Source organism: Camelina sativa, chromosome 19 (genome assembly GCF_000633955.1).
Source record: "Camelina sativa cultivar DH55 chromosome 19, Cs, whole genome shotgun sequence".
Taxonomy (NCBI): Eukaryota; Viridiplantae; Streptophyta; class Magnoliopsida; order Brassicales; family Brassicaceae; genus Camelina; species Camelina sativa.
In genome coordinates, this window is record NC_025703.1 from 14,133,948 (window position 1) to 14,150,302 (window position 16,355).

Consider the following 16,355-nt stretch of genomic DNA (forward strand, 5'->3'; position numbering starts at 1 on the left):
ATTTATATATGTTATATAATATTTCATAGAAAGGTCATGAAAAAGAGGAAAGTTAAATTACATATTACTAAATATTTTTGATTATAATATATTGTTGAAATTATTTAAACAGTATGTTACTATAATAATAAGACCATTACTTATAGCAAAGTCAACTATATATGGTATTTTCATAAAATAGTTAAGATAAATTATATTATTTTATGTTTTTGTCTTTTTGGAAAAGAAAAAACTGATAAATAATCTAAAAAGAAAAATGTAAGATCTTACTTAATTATTTTGATAGATAATTTTATGTTGTCCTATATATTAATTTTATTGTCATCATCTAAAGTAATAGTTAACAAAAAATTAGTTTTATATATGATAAGTAAATTTTAAAATAATTTATTAAAACGATATCACAAAACAAATATCTTATACTATAATTTTAACCAGTTTTATAAAAAAAAATCTTGAAAAGAAAAATGTGTGAAATTTAATATATATATATTTTTATTTTCTATATACTGTCTCTATTTCTAATCATTTTAATATAAATAGTATAATTAACAATAAATTAATTTTTGAAATTATTGTTTTCTGTTATATCATAGGGTGATAAAGCAATTATGTTATGATACCATTATGTTTTTTAGTATATATGTTTTAAAGACAATCAAACTGTAATTACTATTAAATACAAATTTGAGTTGTGTATTTAATACAATATATATGATTATTGAATATAATGTGAGTTTTTTATATATTAGAAAATCTTTTATATTTTTAAATTAGTCTATCATAAATTAATTTGGTTTCAGTTTTTACTTTGAAATGTATGAAACCACTTTATAGTAATAGGTCAATTAGTTACAGCAAAGTTAATTAAATTTTGTATGTTCGTTAAATAATTAAGATAAATTAATTAATTTATAGTTTGTTTTTTTAGAAAAAACTGATAAGTATTCTAAGAAAAAAAGGTGTAAGATCTTACTTTGATAGATAAATTATGTTGTCTTATATACTAATTTTATTTTCATATATAAAAGTAATAGTTAACAACAAATATTTTTATAATATGATAAGTCAATTTTAAAATAATTTATTGAAACGATATCACAAAAAAAATATCTTATACTCTAAGTGTAACTAATTTTTTATAAAATTCATGAAAATAAAAGTGTATCAAATTTAATAGAAATATATTTTTCTTCTATAAATTGTCTCTATTTCTAATAATTTTAAAATAAATAGTATAATTAACAATAAATTAATTTTGAAACTATTGTTTTCTGTTATTTCATGGGGAAGATAAAACAATTATGTTATGATACCATTTTTTTAGTACATATGTTTTAAAGACAGTCAAAATGTAACTTACAGAATACTATTAAATAAAAATTTGAGTTGTGTCTTTAATACATTATATATTATTATTGAATATAGTGTGAGATATATATATATATATATATATATATATTAGAAAATCTTCTATATTTTTAAATTAGCCTATCATAAATTAATTTGGTTTCAGTTTTTACTTTAAAAGTATGAAAGCATTTTCTATTTTATTTGGTTTCAATTTGTTTATATTTTTTTTTTGGGTTGATCAGTATTATTTTTTTAGGTTCTATGGTGTATGATTTCATTATAAAATATAATAGATGCTAAAACTAAAAAAAGGAAGGAATATATTTTTGTAACAATGTTGAAAAAAATTCAAAAAAAAACTATACAACAATTATCTTTTTTTAACAAACTATACACCATACAAATAAAATAAAGTCAAATAAAAAAATAGAATGTTAAATTTAAAATTAATGATGAGAATGACATGTATCACAAAAGTAGAGTGCCAAATATCACATTGTTAGACAAAGTTAGAAAAAACCTTATCTTATTATATAAGATACGAGCACTTTACAAATATATCAACTTTGGTCGAAGATGATACTAAATTGACCACTTTAGACAAAAATTTGAATTTTATCATAAGCTATACCAAAATGTTATTTACAAGTAATTGTGTAAAAGAAACTAATATAGAAATGTCAAACAATCTAAAGAAACAAAGTAAAATAAAAATTACATATTTACTACCAGTTTTTTTATTTATAAATAAATTTACAAGATTTCTTTTTTTTGGGTGTATTCAGTATGATCTGCTTGCTTACATTTAACCGCAGACTTTATATATTTTCCTGTCCCATGCGATCATCAAAATTTTATAAAGATCCTCTCATGCTCCTAGTTATTTTAATGTTTTGATATTTTTTTCCTTGCTCAGAAAAATAAAAAACCTTTCCATGTTCCTATATCAAACGGCGGAGCTATTCCACCACTGGTGGCCGGTAGTTTTACCATCAATTTACTACCGATGGTAAATTATCAATAAATGTACCGATCTGTTTTCTGTGATCATAGTGTCGGTCCGAGAATATTTGATGCTTAAAGAAAATTAGAAATTAATGTTCAAATTTGGTTTTTGCTTGAAAAAATGACAAAAAATTGATTTTATCTATAAAATTTCAATAATTTTTTTTAACAAACATCGAAACTATACATACAGAAAAACCTCTATAAATTAATAAAGTCGGGACCATGAAATTTTATTAATTTATAGAGGTTTTAATTTATCAATTAATTAATATTTTATTAATTTATGAAGAGATTTTCTCATTTTTATAATTTTGAAAAATTTCTGTTACAAGATAATATACTTTTGTTATCATTTGTATTTTTAAAGAATTTTCTTAATTTATAATATTGGTTATTGTAATAGGATGAATTTAAATTGTTTACTAAATTATATCTAGGTAAAAATGATAAATGTTAGAAGTTTAGAGTTTAGAAGAAATTGCTACTACTATCAGTTATGGTAATGATGAAGTCGAAGAAGATATTGCCCCACATTTAGAAACAGTTACTAAATAAGCAATTATTACATCTAGACTCTCCACAATTTTTGGATGCGATTGAGAAGACAACAATTGAAAAGATGAGAGCTGAGTTCCAACAAGAATGCAAATTCAAGAATAGTCAAACAACAATAGAGTTATGTTTCACTAGATTTTCTTAGATATATATGTATATATATATATATATATATATTTAGTTTATTTGATTATTAATTTATGATATTGATGAGACCATATTTTTACATAGGATTTTCAAAAAAATTATTATTTTATTATTTTATCGAAATGTGTCATTTTTTACACCGGCCCAACTTGGGACCTGAAAATTTTATTAACTTATAGCAAGTATCAATTTAAAGAGTATTAATTTATAGAGGTTATAATGTATATGAGTAAAGAAGAAAAATCGGCAAAGATTGAAGAAGATAGAATATAAGTAAACTAGTGTCAGAGAATATTAAATTCGGTAGAAAATAAAAGTTGAACTAATTGATACTAATTTTTACATATTAAAATTAAAAATATTTTATGTGTTTGCAATTGGTCTTAATAGAAAAAGAATAATAAGTGGTATTTGGAAATAGAAGTGTTTGACCAAAAGGATAGTTTGAACTTTGAACAAACACAATGTTAGAATACATACCTCACTTACTAAGAAATCTGAAATCTATACTAAAATTTTCAAAGTAATTATTAGAATGTATCTTATATATGTATCGCACAAAATGATTTTTAATATTTAGAATATTTAATATTTCTATTTAAATCTAAAAATAAGAAACAAAGATTATTTTTAATATTTGTATTTGATCAAAATTTTAGATAATTATTATTTAAAATACAGTAATATATTTTCTTAATAATTTTTAGTTATTAAATAAATTAGTTACGAATTTTAATTAATTAATTTAAATAATGCTTAATAGATAAAATGATATTTTGTCCATTTTCATTTTTCAATTTAAAAGGTTAGTTTTCAAATAATTGTAGTATATACGTCCCAAAAAAAAATGGATCACAAAAATCCTTATATCATATTCTCCAAATCTAAAAATATCCGGTCTGGTGTAATCCTACGATCTGATCTTTTTAATAATTTACAAACCTAAAGTCGACGATGAATCTCTCTATAGATTAGATACACACCTCTTTTATTCACAAGCGCAATTCATCTCTCCAAAATTTCTCTGAGATCCATATATCCGGAAATGGAAATGACTTTTACAATTCACGTTCCAGCTGGTGGTGGGTTTACAATTAACGTTAAACCAGTTGCCGGAAACGTACCACTGGCTGGTGGAGAGGGTAGCGGATTAAACGTTAATGTAGCTCAGGTTCATCCTCAGTCTGGTGACGGTGGTGGCGGATTAAACGTTAATGTTCATCCTCCCGCTGGTGGCCTTGAACAAGTTAAGGATGAGCCCCTCAACGTAGAAACCCCTGACCCATCTTTGAAAATGGCTAACCCTAGAGTATTCTTTGATATGACCGTGGCGGGCAAACCGTATGGTCGGATCGTGATGGAGTTATTCGCCCACACGACCCCTCGAACGGCGGAGAACTTCCGAGCCCTCTGTACTGGCGAGAAAGGCATGAGGAAGCTTGGTAAGCCACTCCACTACAAGGGATCAATCATCCACAATCTGATCCCCGATCAAATGTTCTGTGGAGGAGATATCACTGCTGGTGACGGAACCGGAGGGGAATCAATCTATGAGGAAAGATTTTTCGAGGATGAGAACTTCATCAATAAGCTAACAAGACCAGGTACCCTCGCCATGGCTAACCGTGGTATGGACACCAACGAATCTCAGTTCATGATTTGCATGGACAGTGAGTTTGGCTACCTTGATACGGAGCACGTCGTGCTTGGCCAAGTTGTTGATGGATTGGATGTGATCAAGAGCATTGGAAAGGAGGTCGGAGGTTCTATCCGCGCCCGTTCACTGCCCGTGATGATCGCCGACTGCGGTCAGATCTCATAGATATAACATTTATCCTGTAACGTTGTTTCCTCAGCTATGTTTTTGTTCTTCGTTAATTTGGTGTTTCCGTTGAGTTTACATTGGCTCCCTTTGAATAATTAATGATATGCGTCGAAACACAAAGAAAATGCCTTAAGAATCTCATTTCACAAACTGTGTCTTTGTATCACAGAAAGTTTCTTGAGATTCAAATCTAATCAATATAATTGATATACATGTTCTTAACCCTCTTGTTAGTTATAATAAAGATCAACAAAATAGTTTACCGGACAAAAATGATGAGTTTGTCTCGTGGACCCCGGCCAGCTCTCGTAGCGGTCTTCGCTTGGTTTTTCACTTTCACCGCTACTTCGGTTTCCATGCATATCCATTTTGCATATTGGATTGCATCTATATTATTACAGATATTTCTGCAAGCTGGGGCAAATTAACGCAAACACCTTTATAATTAACAAGTTAACATATATATGGTCGTCAATTTAAAATTTTTATGTAAACATTTTATCTAAAAGCCTCCAACATACTTCTGTTTTCACCAGTTTAGCTGTTCTTCTCAATTTCTAGTTCTATTTGTCGTATACTTGTAGTGAGATTAATTATCGGTCTTACTAGCCAAGAATATTCATTAAGCATTTGTAGTGCTGCAGAACCCACTAATCACAGTCTAAGAACAAAAAGCTTCTTAAATTAACAATGGTGCAATAAAGAACTGGTCCACATTTGCTAATCCTTTAACAAGGTAAATGCAAAATAAAGAGGATGCTAAACGTCTAGTCTACTTGTAGAATCTTTCTATTTCACTCTTGTATTGATCAAACCTCCTTGTCTCGTCTTATTTTCATTGTCGGTGTCATTAAACCGTTTTCTATCTCGAACGATATACATAAAACGTTCACATACATATGAGGACTGATTGATGATAGCTTGGAAAATTAATGATAGGCTAGTTTAGTATCTCATATTTGCATGAAAATAAACCATGATTACAACTTGTATTCGTTATACATAATCCTGAATATATTCAAAAATATGATAAAAATTCTAATTTATATTGTTTTAATGTTTGTACTTTAATAAAAAATTAAAATTGTGATCATGTTATCCATACTTTTATAAATTTAATTGTAACTTCTTTCTATCTTGATACAATATGTGTTTGATATACTCCTCTTATATCTAATTAAATTTAAATTGTTTGACTAATATATGGATACATGTCTATTTTCAAAATTTTCATATACGAAAGAGTAATGCAAGTGCCATTGAGAGGCTTAAGGTTAACTCCAGCCGTCCGATTTCATATACTAATAAGATCTCATATGAAACGTGGCATTGATAGGCTTAGGTTAAATCCAGCCGTCAGATAGGCTTAGGTTAACTCCAGCCGTCAGATCGTCCCCCCAATACGAACATCAAAATTCTGAAAAAATATCTTTCTCCCGCTCCTATCCCAAATTCAAATTTCGAATTTTGATTCGGTCAAACACCCAACCGTTGCAATTCTCTCTCTCTCTCTCTCTCTCTCTCTCTCTCTCTCTCTCTCTCTCTCTCTCTCTCTCTCTCTCTTCAATTCATTATATCTGTCACTCAAATTCCCAATTTCAAAAAGCAAAAAAAAAAACGATACACAACACTCTCCTCTCTACTTTCGCGAAAACCCTAATTTCATAGATCTGTTTTCTCTACAATCGCCTCTCTTCCGCTTCTAGATCTGAGGATCTACTCTCAAGTTTCTCCCTCAGAAACTCGCTACCATGGCTACCAAGCTCCCGCTTGAATCCAGCAACAACGCCAATGTCGCGAAACCTCGAGCCGCCGCCGCCGCCGGGAAGACGATCGAGGAAATGTATCAGAAGAAATCGCAGCTGGAACACATCCTTCTCCGTCCTGATACCTACATCGGATCAATTGAGAAACACACCCAATCGCTTTGGGTGTATGAGAACGAAGAGATGGTTTATCGTCCTGTTACCTACGTTCCTGGATTGTATAAGATCTTTGATGAGATTCTCGTGAACGCCGCCGATAACAAACAGAGAGATCCGTCGATGGATTCTGTGCAAGTTGTGATCGATGTTGAGAAGAATCTGATTAGTGTTTGTAACACTGGAGATGGAGTTCCTGTGGAGATTCATCAGGAAGAAGGTATCTATGTGCCTGAGATGATTTTTGGTCATTTGTTGACGAGTAGTAACTACGATGATAATGTGAAGAAGACCACTGGTGGAAGAAACGGTTATGGTGCTAAGCTTACTAATATCTTCTCTACTGAGTTCGTCATAGAGACTGCTGACGGGAAGAGACTCAAGAAGTATAAGCAGGTATTGATTCGTTTCTTGCTTCTGTGTTGTTGATTCGTTTAGGAACTGAAGTTTTACTGGTTGTTGTTTCATATCTCTGGCGTAATTGATTTGTTGAGTTTATGATTTAGGTCTTTGAGAACAACATGGGGAAGAAGTCAGAACCAGTTATAACCAAGTGCAAGAAGAGTGAGAACTGGACGAAGGTTACATTCAAACCAGATTTGACGAAGTTTAACATGACTGAGTTGGAGAGCGATGTGGTTGCTTTAATGAGTAAGCGAGTGTTTGATATTGCTGGATGTTTGGGGAAGTCTGTCAAAGTTGAGCTGAATGGCAAACGAATACCAGTCAAGTCATTCACTGACTATGTGGATTTGTACCTAAATGCGGCTAACAAATCAAGGACTGAGCCTCTCCCAAGGTTTGTTCCCGTGATTTGCTATTGCTCAGTTATAACAATTGTGTTTCTTGGAATGTATCTTTGATCTTTGGTGTTTTCTGTGATTAGGATGACTGAGAAAGTTAATGACAGATGGGAAATTTGTGTTAGCTTAAGTGATGGACAGTTTCAGCAGGTGTGTATACATTTTGCTGTGTATTAGTATTACCTTTTTTTCATATGAAGAATTGAGTAAAGCCTTAACAACGTTTTCTGCTGCTATCAGGTCAGCTTCGTCAACTCTATAGCAACGATCAAGGGTGGTACTCATGTTGATTATGTGACGAGTCAGATCACAAACTATATTGTGGGTATTGTAAACAAAAAGAGTAAAACCGCTAACGTTAAGTCCCATAATGTGAAGAACCATCTGTGGGTGTTTGTCAATGCACTGATTGACAATCCTGCTTTTGATTCCCAAACAAAAGAAACTCTGACTCTTCGACAGAGCAGTTTCGGATCCAAATGTGAGCTTTCAAAAGATCTTCTGAAGAAAGGTATGGTGTGCTTGATCTGTCTTTTTTGGGTAAGTGATGTAACTGATTTTTAGAAGAGTGATGAATCCTTTTTTTGTTATGTAATGTTTGTTTTAGTGGAAAAATCTGGCGTAGTGGAGAATCTGCTTTCATGGGCCGATTTCAAGCAGAGCAAAGACCTAAAGAAAAGTGATGGAGCCAAAACAGGGAGGGTTGTAGTTGAGAAGTTAGAGGATGCAAACGAAGCTGGAGGGAAGAACTCTAAAAACTGTACGTTGATTTTGACTGAAGGTGATTCAGCCAAAAGTCTAGCTGTAAGTGATTCTGATCTATAGTTTCTGCCACCTTTCATTTTTTATCACAACACTCCTAATACTCGTTATGGTCAGATGGCGGGTATGTCTGAAGTGGGTCAAGACTATTATGGTGTGTTTCCGCTTCGAGGAAAGCTATTGAATGTTAGGGAAGCCAGCACCACTCAGATTACAAACAATAAGGAAATTGAGAACTTAAAAAAAATTCTTGGGCTAAAGCAACATATGAAGTACGAGAATGTTAACTCATTGAGATATGGCCATATGATGATCATGACTGATCAAGTATGTTTACAGTCTATTTCTTATCTTTACGCTCAGTGCAGTATTCTAGATATATACATGTTTTCTTGACGAAATCTCTCTCTCTCCACCTTGTTCAGGATCATGATGGTTCCCATATAAAGGGGCTCCTAATCAATTTTATCCACTCTTTCTGGCCGTCGTTACTCAAAGTTCCATCATTCATAGTTGAGTTTATAACACCCATTGTGAAGGTAAGTAGAAAGACTTTATCCTTCTTTCATAGTTTTTTTATAGCGCTTGATATAGTAGATAAAAGAATGCTAACAACTTCCCTGAACATATCATACTCAGGCTAAGCACAAGAAGACTAAAAAAGTTTTGTCATTTTTCTCAATGCCTGAGTACGAAGACTGGAAAGAAAGTCTGAGGGGTAATGCAACCGGATGGACTATCAAATACTACAAGGTTTTCTTTCTGTTATAACTATTTAGAGACGAACTTTTTGTAAGTGCTCAAGTTCACTGCATACTAATTGTCCATATATCTTTCCAGGGGTTGGGTACAAGTGATAAGGTGGAGGCGAAAGAGTACTTTAGTAATCTTAGTCTTCACAAAAAGGATTTTGTTTGGGAGGATGAACAAGATGGAGAAGCCATTGAACTTGCTTTCAGTAAAAAGAAGATTGAAGCCCGAAAAAATTGGCTTTCGAACTATGTGGTATGGAGGATTTGAGTTATCTTTTAAAATATCTGTTTTCTGCTTATTACATCTGCCTATTCTGATTTCCTCTATTCCATTCAGCCTGGCACTCATCTTGATCAGAGAGAACCGAAAGTTACATACAGTGACTTCGTGAACAAAGAACTGATCTTGTTCTCCATGGCGGATCTTCAACGGTCAATTCCCTCAATGGTTGATGGGCTCAAGCCCGGTCAGAGAAAGATACTTTTCTGTGCATTCAAGAAAAACTTAGTTAAAGAAATTAAGGTTGCCCAATTCGTTGGTTATGTATCGGAGAATTCAGCTTATCATCATGGCGAGCAGAGTCTTTCCAGCACTATCATAGGCATGGCACAGGATTACTTGGGCAGCAACAATATCAACTTACTTAAACCAAATGGCCAATTTGGTACACGAGCTTCGGTAAGGATAGCTAATAGACCAACTGTTCTCATTAGTCTATGCTTGTGCTCATCATAGTGTACCCAATTGTAGGGTGGAAAAGATGCAGCTAGTGCAAGATACATTTTCACTGAACTCTCTCCTGCAACAAGGATCTTGTTTCCCAAGGATGATGATGTCCTACTTGATTACTTGAACGAAGATGGGCAAAAGATAGAGCCAACTTGGTAATTATTTCCCCTCCTTAATTGTTTGTTTTTTTCTCTTTTCAGACTAGTTAACTTAATATGTTAATGCTGGTTAGGTACATGCCCATAATTCCAACTGTACTTGTCAATGGCTCTGAAGGCATTGGAACTGGGTGGAGCACGTTCATACCGAACTACAACCCTAGAGAGATTGTTGCTAACATAAGGCGTCGACTCAATGGTGAAAGTGTGGTTCCTATGGATCCTTGGTATAGAGGTTTTAAAGGAACTATTGAGAAAACTGCGTCCAAGGAAGGTGGATGTACCTACACAATCACTGGTCTATATGAGGAAGTTGATGACACAACTATTAGCATTACGGAGCTGCCCATCAGGAGGTGGACTGATGATTATAAACAATTCTTGCAGTCATTAAAGACAGATAATGGTGCCCCCTTTCTCCAGGTAGAATGCATGCTTTAATTAGAAACTAAACTAGTATTTTTTTATGCCGCTTTCTGAGTCGTTCTTTTTTTCTGCAGGACGTCAGGTCATACAGTGACACTTCATCTGTGAGTTTTGACCTTAAATTGAGTGAAGAGAACATGCTGGAGGCTCGGCAAGAGGGCTTTCTTAAGAAATTCAAACTCACCACGACAATCTCTACAAGTAATATGCATCTCTTTGATAAAAAAGGTGTCATAAAGAAATATGCGTCTTCAGAACAAAGTAAGAAGATATCCAACTTGTTTTCATTCTGTTTTTTTTTTTCTCCTTTAGAAGACATACTAATGTCACATCCCTATGTTGCAGTCGTTGAAGAGTTCTTTGACCTCAGGCATGAATACTATGAGAAGAGAAAGGTTCGAAAACAAACTATGATTCAGTCCTTTAGAGGTTTTAGTCATCATGGTAACTGTCTTAACTGTTTTTCTGATGTATACAGGATACTATGCTGAGGAATCTGGAACTTGAGCTGCTGAAACTAGAAAACAAAGTGAAGTTCATTCTTGGAGTTGTCAGTGGAGAAATCATAGTGAATAATAGAAAGAAAGCTGATCTTGTTGAGGACTTGAGACAGAGAGGGTTTACACCATTTCCGAAGAAGTTAATGCCTGTAGAAGCTGCAGTTGCTGGAGCAGTTGATGCAGCTGAAGAATCTGAAGAAAGCTCAGTGGATCCTGCAGATTCCGCAGACACTTATATACCTGGCTCAGAGTATGACTACCTATTGGCAATGGCTATAGGATCGTTGACTATAGAGAAAGTCCAGGAGTTATTGTCAGACAGAGATAAAATGATTGAAACAGTTGAAGACTTGAAAAAACACACGCCGAGATCCCTCTGGCTCAGAGACCTGGACTCTCTTGACAAGGAGCTAGATGTAAGGATTCACAAAGCTATCCCTTATATAACGCTTAATATTTAATTTGTCACTGATATATCTGTTCCTCATATTGCAGAAACTTGATCAGGCCGATGCTAAAGCCGAAATAGACAGAAAGGTAGCACTGGAAAAAATCAGGGCCAGTTCTGGAGCACCAGTAAAGGCTAAAAAACAGGCGCCAAAGAAACCGGTAGCAAAGAAGACCACAAAGAAAGCCAGTGAATCCGAAACAACAGAGGCTTCCTGTTCAGCAATGGATACTGGTTAGTCTCCTCGTACTCCAGCGTTTTCATTGCGTTTTGTTTTCTTGGTTGGATCTAATATACGTTGGAAACTTTTTTTTGATTCTATAAGATAACAACGTAGCAGAAGTGGTGAAGCCAAAAGGGAGAGAAGGAGGAGCCAAAAAGAAGGCCCCAGCTGCAAAGGTGATTATTGCTTATAGTTAATTGATAGGTTGAATTGAATGACAAGAAAATACTTGAGCTGTTCGGTTTTTGTTTTGCAGGAGGTTCAGGAGGATGAAATGTTGGATCTAGCACAACGGCTTGCTCAATACAATTTTGGCCCAGCAGCTGCGGATTCAAGCAGTAAGCTGATAAACAGTTTTGACAAAGAAGCATTGATCTAACACAACCTATTGTATGTAATTTGGGTCCTAAAGTTCAGTCTTGTCTTTCTTGTGGTTTTTATCAACAGAAGCAACTGAAACAGGGAAAGCAATCGACGTGGACGATGATGATGATGATGATGATGACGTGGTAGTTGAGGTAGCTGCACCAGCAAAGANAACGTTAAGTTGTGGAGTCGACCCGGAAACGTTAAGTTGCGGAGTCGAGGTGGTTCTTGGTACTCTTCTGGGAGGATTCATTGGAATGGAGTTCACGGGTTTGCTGCAGCATCGAACCTGAAGGTAGTCGGAAGTCAAAAACTCAAATGGAGACAGGGTAAGGATGTAAAATCGGCAAGCACGTTGAAATTACCTTTTACGTAAAATCTTCCTATGACTCCAGAATCATCCTTTTCTCCTCCATCTGATTTTAAAGTTAAAACGTGTGAAAAAGGGTGTATAGAAGAAACTAAGCAGATATATGGTAGAGCTCTAATCTTTTTCTATTAAAACCGGAAATGAACAAATCTCTGCACAATATAAAGCAACAAGAAGACAAGCAGTGGCATGCAAAGAAAGTATCAGAGTGCAGTATATGTATTTTTCATGTTAAGTCTTAACCACTACGAAATTACTCATGTTTTGCCTTAGCAATTAGCATGCTCGGAAAAATAGTTTAGTGCTTTCTACCTCATTAGGTCTAATTAATCAGGCCAAGCAAGATGAAATTTTTGTTGAGATATATTTATATGTTCATTCACACAAACTTCTTCTCCTAGAAAATACAATCGCACCTTAATTTTCTCATCATCATTCGCATTCCATATTTCCACTGAGCTGCTAGATGGTTGATTCTCTTTTGACTTCTCCACATCCTATAAATAAGAATCACACAACTCTCAAAACAAAGCTTTTTCTATTCCAGCAAAAAGACATTTACTCAGGAATTACAAGGCAATAATAATCTATTCAATCCATTAACCTGAGATGACATCGAATCCAGTGTCGATAAAAGAACTTCACTGTTCCTTTCCAGCGGACTAGAATCTGTCGAGTTCGTTAAAGAACACGCATGACGAGAATATGGATACAATGCTTCTCCATTAAAAAAAATACAACTATTTCATTTTATGATAAACATACCTGAATTTGCATCTCCATCGTCAACTTTCTCATCATCTGAGTGGGGTTTCTCATTCACAGATTTTGATCCAGAGTGTCTTTTCTTGATCTTATGATCTTCTTCTGAACTAACAGGAGATGATGACCGCAATCTTTCATGACGTTTTGACCTTTTTTCTCTTGAACTGTTCTTTTTCTCTATTGATCTTGACCTGGAGTGGCGCTTACGTCTTGATTTTTTTTCATCAGAATATCCTGGGGATGACCTAATATCTCTCCCTTTCTTACCCTCAGTTGATGGTGACCTCGACCGTCTTCCACTCCGACGCTTGGACTTTTTGTCCCTGCTCCGACTCTCCTTGTTATAACTTCGCTTATCTTCCACTGATTTCGACCTGGACCTCCTTCGACGTGATCCTGTGTTTCTGTCTTCATCCAGCTTACTTTTCCCAACAGACCTGTTTTTCGTTTCCAATGATCTAGACCTGGACCTGGACCTGGACCTTCCCCTCCTCTCTTTCATATCATAGTTCTCATCTAAAGATTTTGACCTGCGCCTACTGGGGCGGAGATTCAGATCATCATCGTCTTGAGCAACATCAACATTCTCATGAGAACCATTGTCATTTTCCAATGATCTGGACCTAGTCCTCCCTCTGTGTTTCTGTTTAGTTTCATCAGAATTTCGAGATGCGTCTCTGGTTTTACTCCTACCTTCACGAGATCTTGACCTCGACCGCTTTTTGTGATGTTTCAATTCCTCATCTCTAGCCTCATCCTTCATCTCTGCGGAATCTTCCGCCGATCTAGATCTTGAACGTGTTCTACGTTTTAGTTTGTTTTCTTCCTTACGTCGCCTCGGTGATCGTGAAACAGCACGAGATGATTTCTTATCTCTACGTGATGAGCTATCGCGCCCATGTCTTGACAGCTCTGAATCTTCTTTTCCAGATTTTCTCTTTTTGGGACTTACACTCCTACTTCTCCTTAAACTGGAAGAATGGTGTTCATCTGATCTACCGTATCTCCTACTTTCAGAAATATCCCTAGAATCTCTATATGGCCGCCTTCTCCCCTCATAAGTTGATCGCCGGTGATACCTTAATGGTGATCTCGATCTATGACTTCTTGGACGACGAAACGGTGGTGAATAGGACGGAGATCTCCGCCTTCGCCTGTAACTAATTGGTGATTTTGACTTTGATCTCGACCTCGCAGGAGAGTTAGATGGCGACCTGCACAAGAGAGGTGACTATCAGTTCAGGTTTCAAATTTTGTATTCGAGAGAAACATCTATAAAATTTGTATTAGAAGCCCACCTAGACTTATGATGAGCTTCTTTTTCATCATTTCCAACTCCATCAGGTCTCAGTTTCCTACTTATCTCTGCAGCTCTAGCTGCTGCAAGCTCGGTGGCAGACTTCATGGTGGCAGCTCTATTTGCTGCCTGCTGAGTGGCCACGGCTTGTTGCATTAGTATAGCCTGTTGAAATTGCATCTGCTGCATCGCGACGGCCTGTTGCATCATCATTGGTAGTGAGGACGAAGAATTATTTGAAGATGGTTTCTGAGGAAGTGATTTTGCAATCTCAACATTCAATGGTCTACCAAAGACTTCCGTATTGTTTAATGCCAAAGCAGCTGTTGCTTCTTCCGAATTTGAGTATTCTATGTAGGCAAGGTTCTTTGAATCAGTTATACTACAGTCAACTACTGTGCCACAGAAGCTAAATAGCTGCCTAAGTTGTTCAGTTGTAAGCGATGGACTTAGGTTGCTAACTTGGAGAAATTTCTTCAATGAATCCCCCTTCTCTCCTTTTTCTGGAGAACCTAAATCAGAAGCTACTTTAACTCATGAGTATCACAAAATAAAAGAAAGCTAGATAAATCTAATGGGAAATTCAACTTGAGACCCCAAGACAAATATGGAGAGACTAGCAACGAAAGGCACAATACCTAAAGATCCCTTGTTTGATTGAGCCTGTGCTTGCATCTGAGAAGCATGAGCTTGAAGGGCTTGTGCGGCAACAATGGCCTGCGCAGCAGCCATCGCTGCAGCAGAAGGAGCCATAGGCACCTGACTTAGGTTACCCATACTTGTCGTTGCAGCTATAGCAGTCATCAGCAAATTCTGAGGAGGGTGGTTTAACTTGCACATAGTAGTGTTCACACATCTACCATTAAGATATTCCCGACAGACTTCCCCAAGGGAAGCTCCAACTCCAGGCAAAATAGCACCACCTGAAGGACCAGAGGAAATGCCTGGAACCATTCCCAACAACCCCGGGAAAGCACCCGAAACAGAACCTGTGTAATTCGGCATGTTTGGCATGGTTTGATTTATAAGATTCGAGTATGAAGCTGGAGCAGAACCCATCAGTCCAGTCGAAGAAGACCCTGTTTCAGAATTTCACAAAGTCAAGACCTTTACCAATCAAACAAAGTTTCTATATACATAAAGAGTCTTGATCGTATTGATTTACCTTGGCTAAAGAAGACAGGAAAGGGACTTCCCATGATGGCACTCCCATTGCATTCAATGTTAACCATATAGTTTCCTCTCTTAGGGACAACATAAGTAACAGCATAACTCCCATCTCCAACATCTTTAACCACTCCTTGTTGATCAGTACCACCAACACCAACACCAGGAGACACTTTAACTCTAATCAAAGCTCCACCATTAGGAACCTTCCTTCCATCTGAATCCTTTGTGACAACAACAAATGTACAAGGCACACAAGCCGTTCCACCACCAACCCCAGCACCAGAAGCTGTGGACTTGCTAGGATCCACAGGACCAATTGGTTTCCTGGACAAGTAATCAGATTCATCATCATCCGAATCACTATCAGATTCCTGATGTACCACAGAAGACGGTGCAACAGCTTCAATCAAATGTGTGGTTTGGTCTACACCTCTGAATGTAGCTTCAAAGGCTGCTTTTGCCGCAGCGTCTTTCTCACCTTCGTCTTTAATTTTCGCATCTTCCGCATGTTTCATCCAAAAGGGCTTACCAGCAGCAGCGGCTGAACCACGATCTGAAGCCATCAAAACCAAAAAGTACCAACTTTTTTTTGTTCTTCAATCTCAGATGAGAGCTAAACCCCTAATTCGGGAATTACAATCGACAAGAAGCAGAGCCTAAGATTCCATCACCGAATAACTAAAAATAGCAGCAGAATGGTGAAATCGAAGGTTGAATTTGCAGTTTTAGGGTTTCTGAGAAATCTAAGACGACGAAGGAAGAAGAAGAAGAGAAA

The 16,355-nt window shown here is 35.6% G+C and overlaps 3 protein-coding genes across 6 annotated transcripts; 2 read left to right on the forward strand and 1 right to left on the reverse strand.

Annotated features, from left to right (window-relative positions):
• On the forward strand, positions 4,074–4,974 carry LOC104766310 (peptidyl-prolyl cis-trans isomerase-like). Its single transcript, XM_010490166.2, has one exon. The coding sequence runs from the start codon at positions 4,109–4,111 to the stop codon at positions 4,883–4,885; it is 777 nt and encodes a 258-aa protein (XP_010488468.2). The 5' UTR covers positions 4,074–4,108; the 3' UTR covers positions 4,886–4,974.
• LOC104767809 (DNA topoisomerase 2-like) lies at positions 6,467–12,271 on the forward strand. The gene is made up of 19 exons (XM_010491783.2): positions 6,467–7,206; positions 7,317–7,609; positions 7,697–7,763; positions 7,854–8,124; positions 8,221–8,417; positions 8,493–8,702; positions 8,801–8,914; positions 9,015–9,128; positions 9,216–9,380; positions 9,465–9,806; positions 9,879–10,012; positions 10,090–10,438; positions 10,516–10,702; positions 10,787–10,836; positions 10,920–11,357; positions 11,437–11,623; positions 11,715–11,788; positions 11,869–11,950; positions 12,060–12,271. The coding sequence occupies exons 1-19, from the start codon at positions 6,640–6,642 to the stop codon at positions 12,269–12,271; spliced, it is 4,053 nt and encodes a 1,350-aa protein (XP_010490085.1). The 5' UTR covers positions 6,467–6,639.
• LOC104766311 (serine/arginine repetitive matrix protein 2-like) lies at positions 12,157–16,353 on the reverse strand. Of its 4 annotated transcripts, none has more exons than XM_010490170.2 (8): positions 15,576–16,353; positions 15,049–15,489; positions 14,412–14,913; positions 13,114–14,327; positions 12,953–13,017; positions 12,765–12,845; positions 12,344–12,394; positions 12,157–12,267 (listed from the first exon to the last, which is right to left on the reverse strand). In XM_010490170.2, exons 1-7 carry the CDS (start codon positions 16,141–16,143, stop codon positions 12,362–12,364), a joined length of 2,904 nt encoding a protein of 967 aa, XP_010488472.1. In that variant the 5' UTR covers positions 16,144–16,353; the 3' UTR covers positions 12,157–12,267; positions 12,344–12,361. The 4 variants fall into 4 exon arrangements, with proteins under 4 accessions (XP_010488472.1, XP_010488470.1, XP_010488469.1 ...); XM_010490168.2 differs by having other exon boundaries at positions 12,157–12,253; positions 14,412–14,934; XM_010490167.2 differs by having other exon boundaries at positions 14,412–14,934.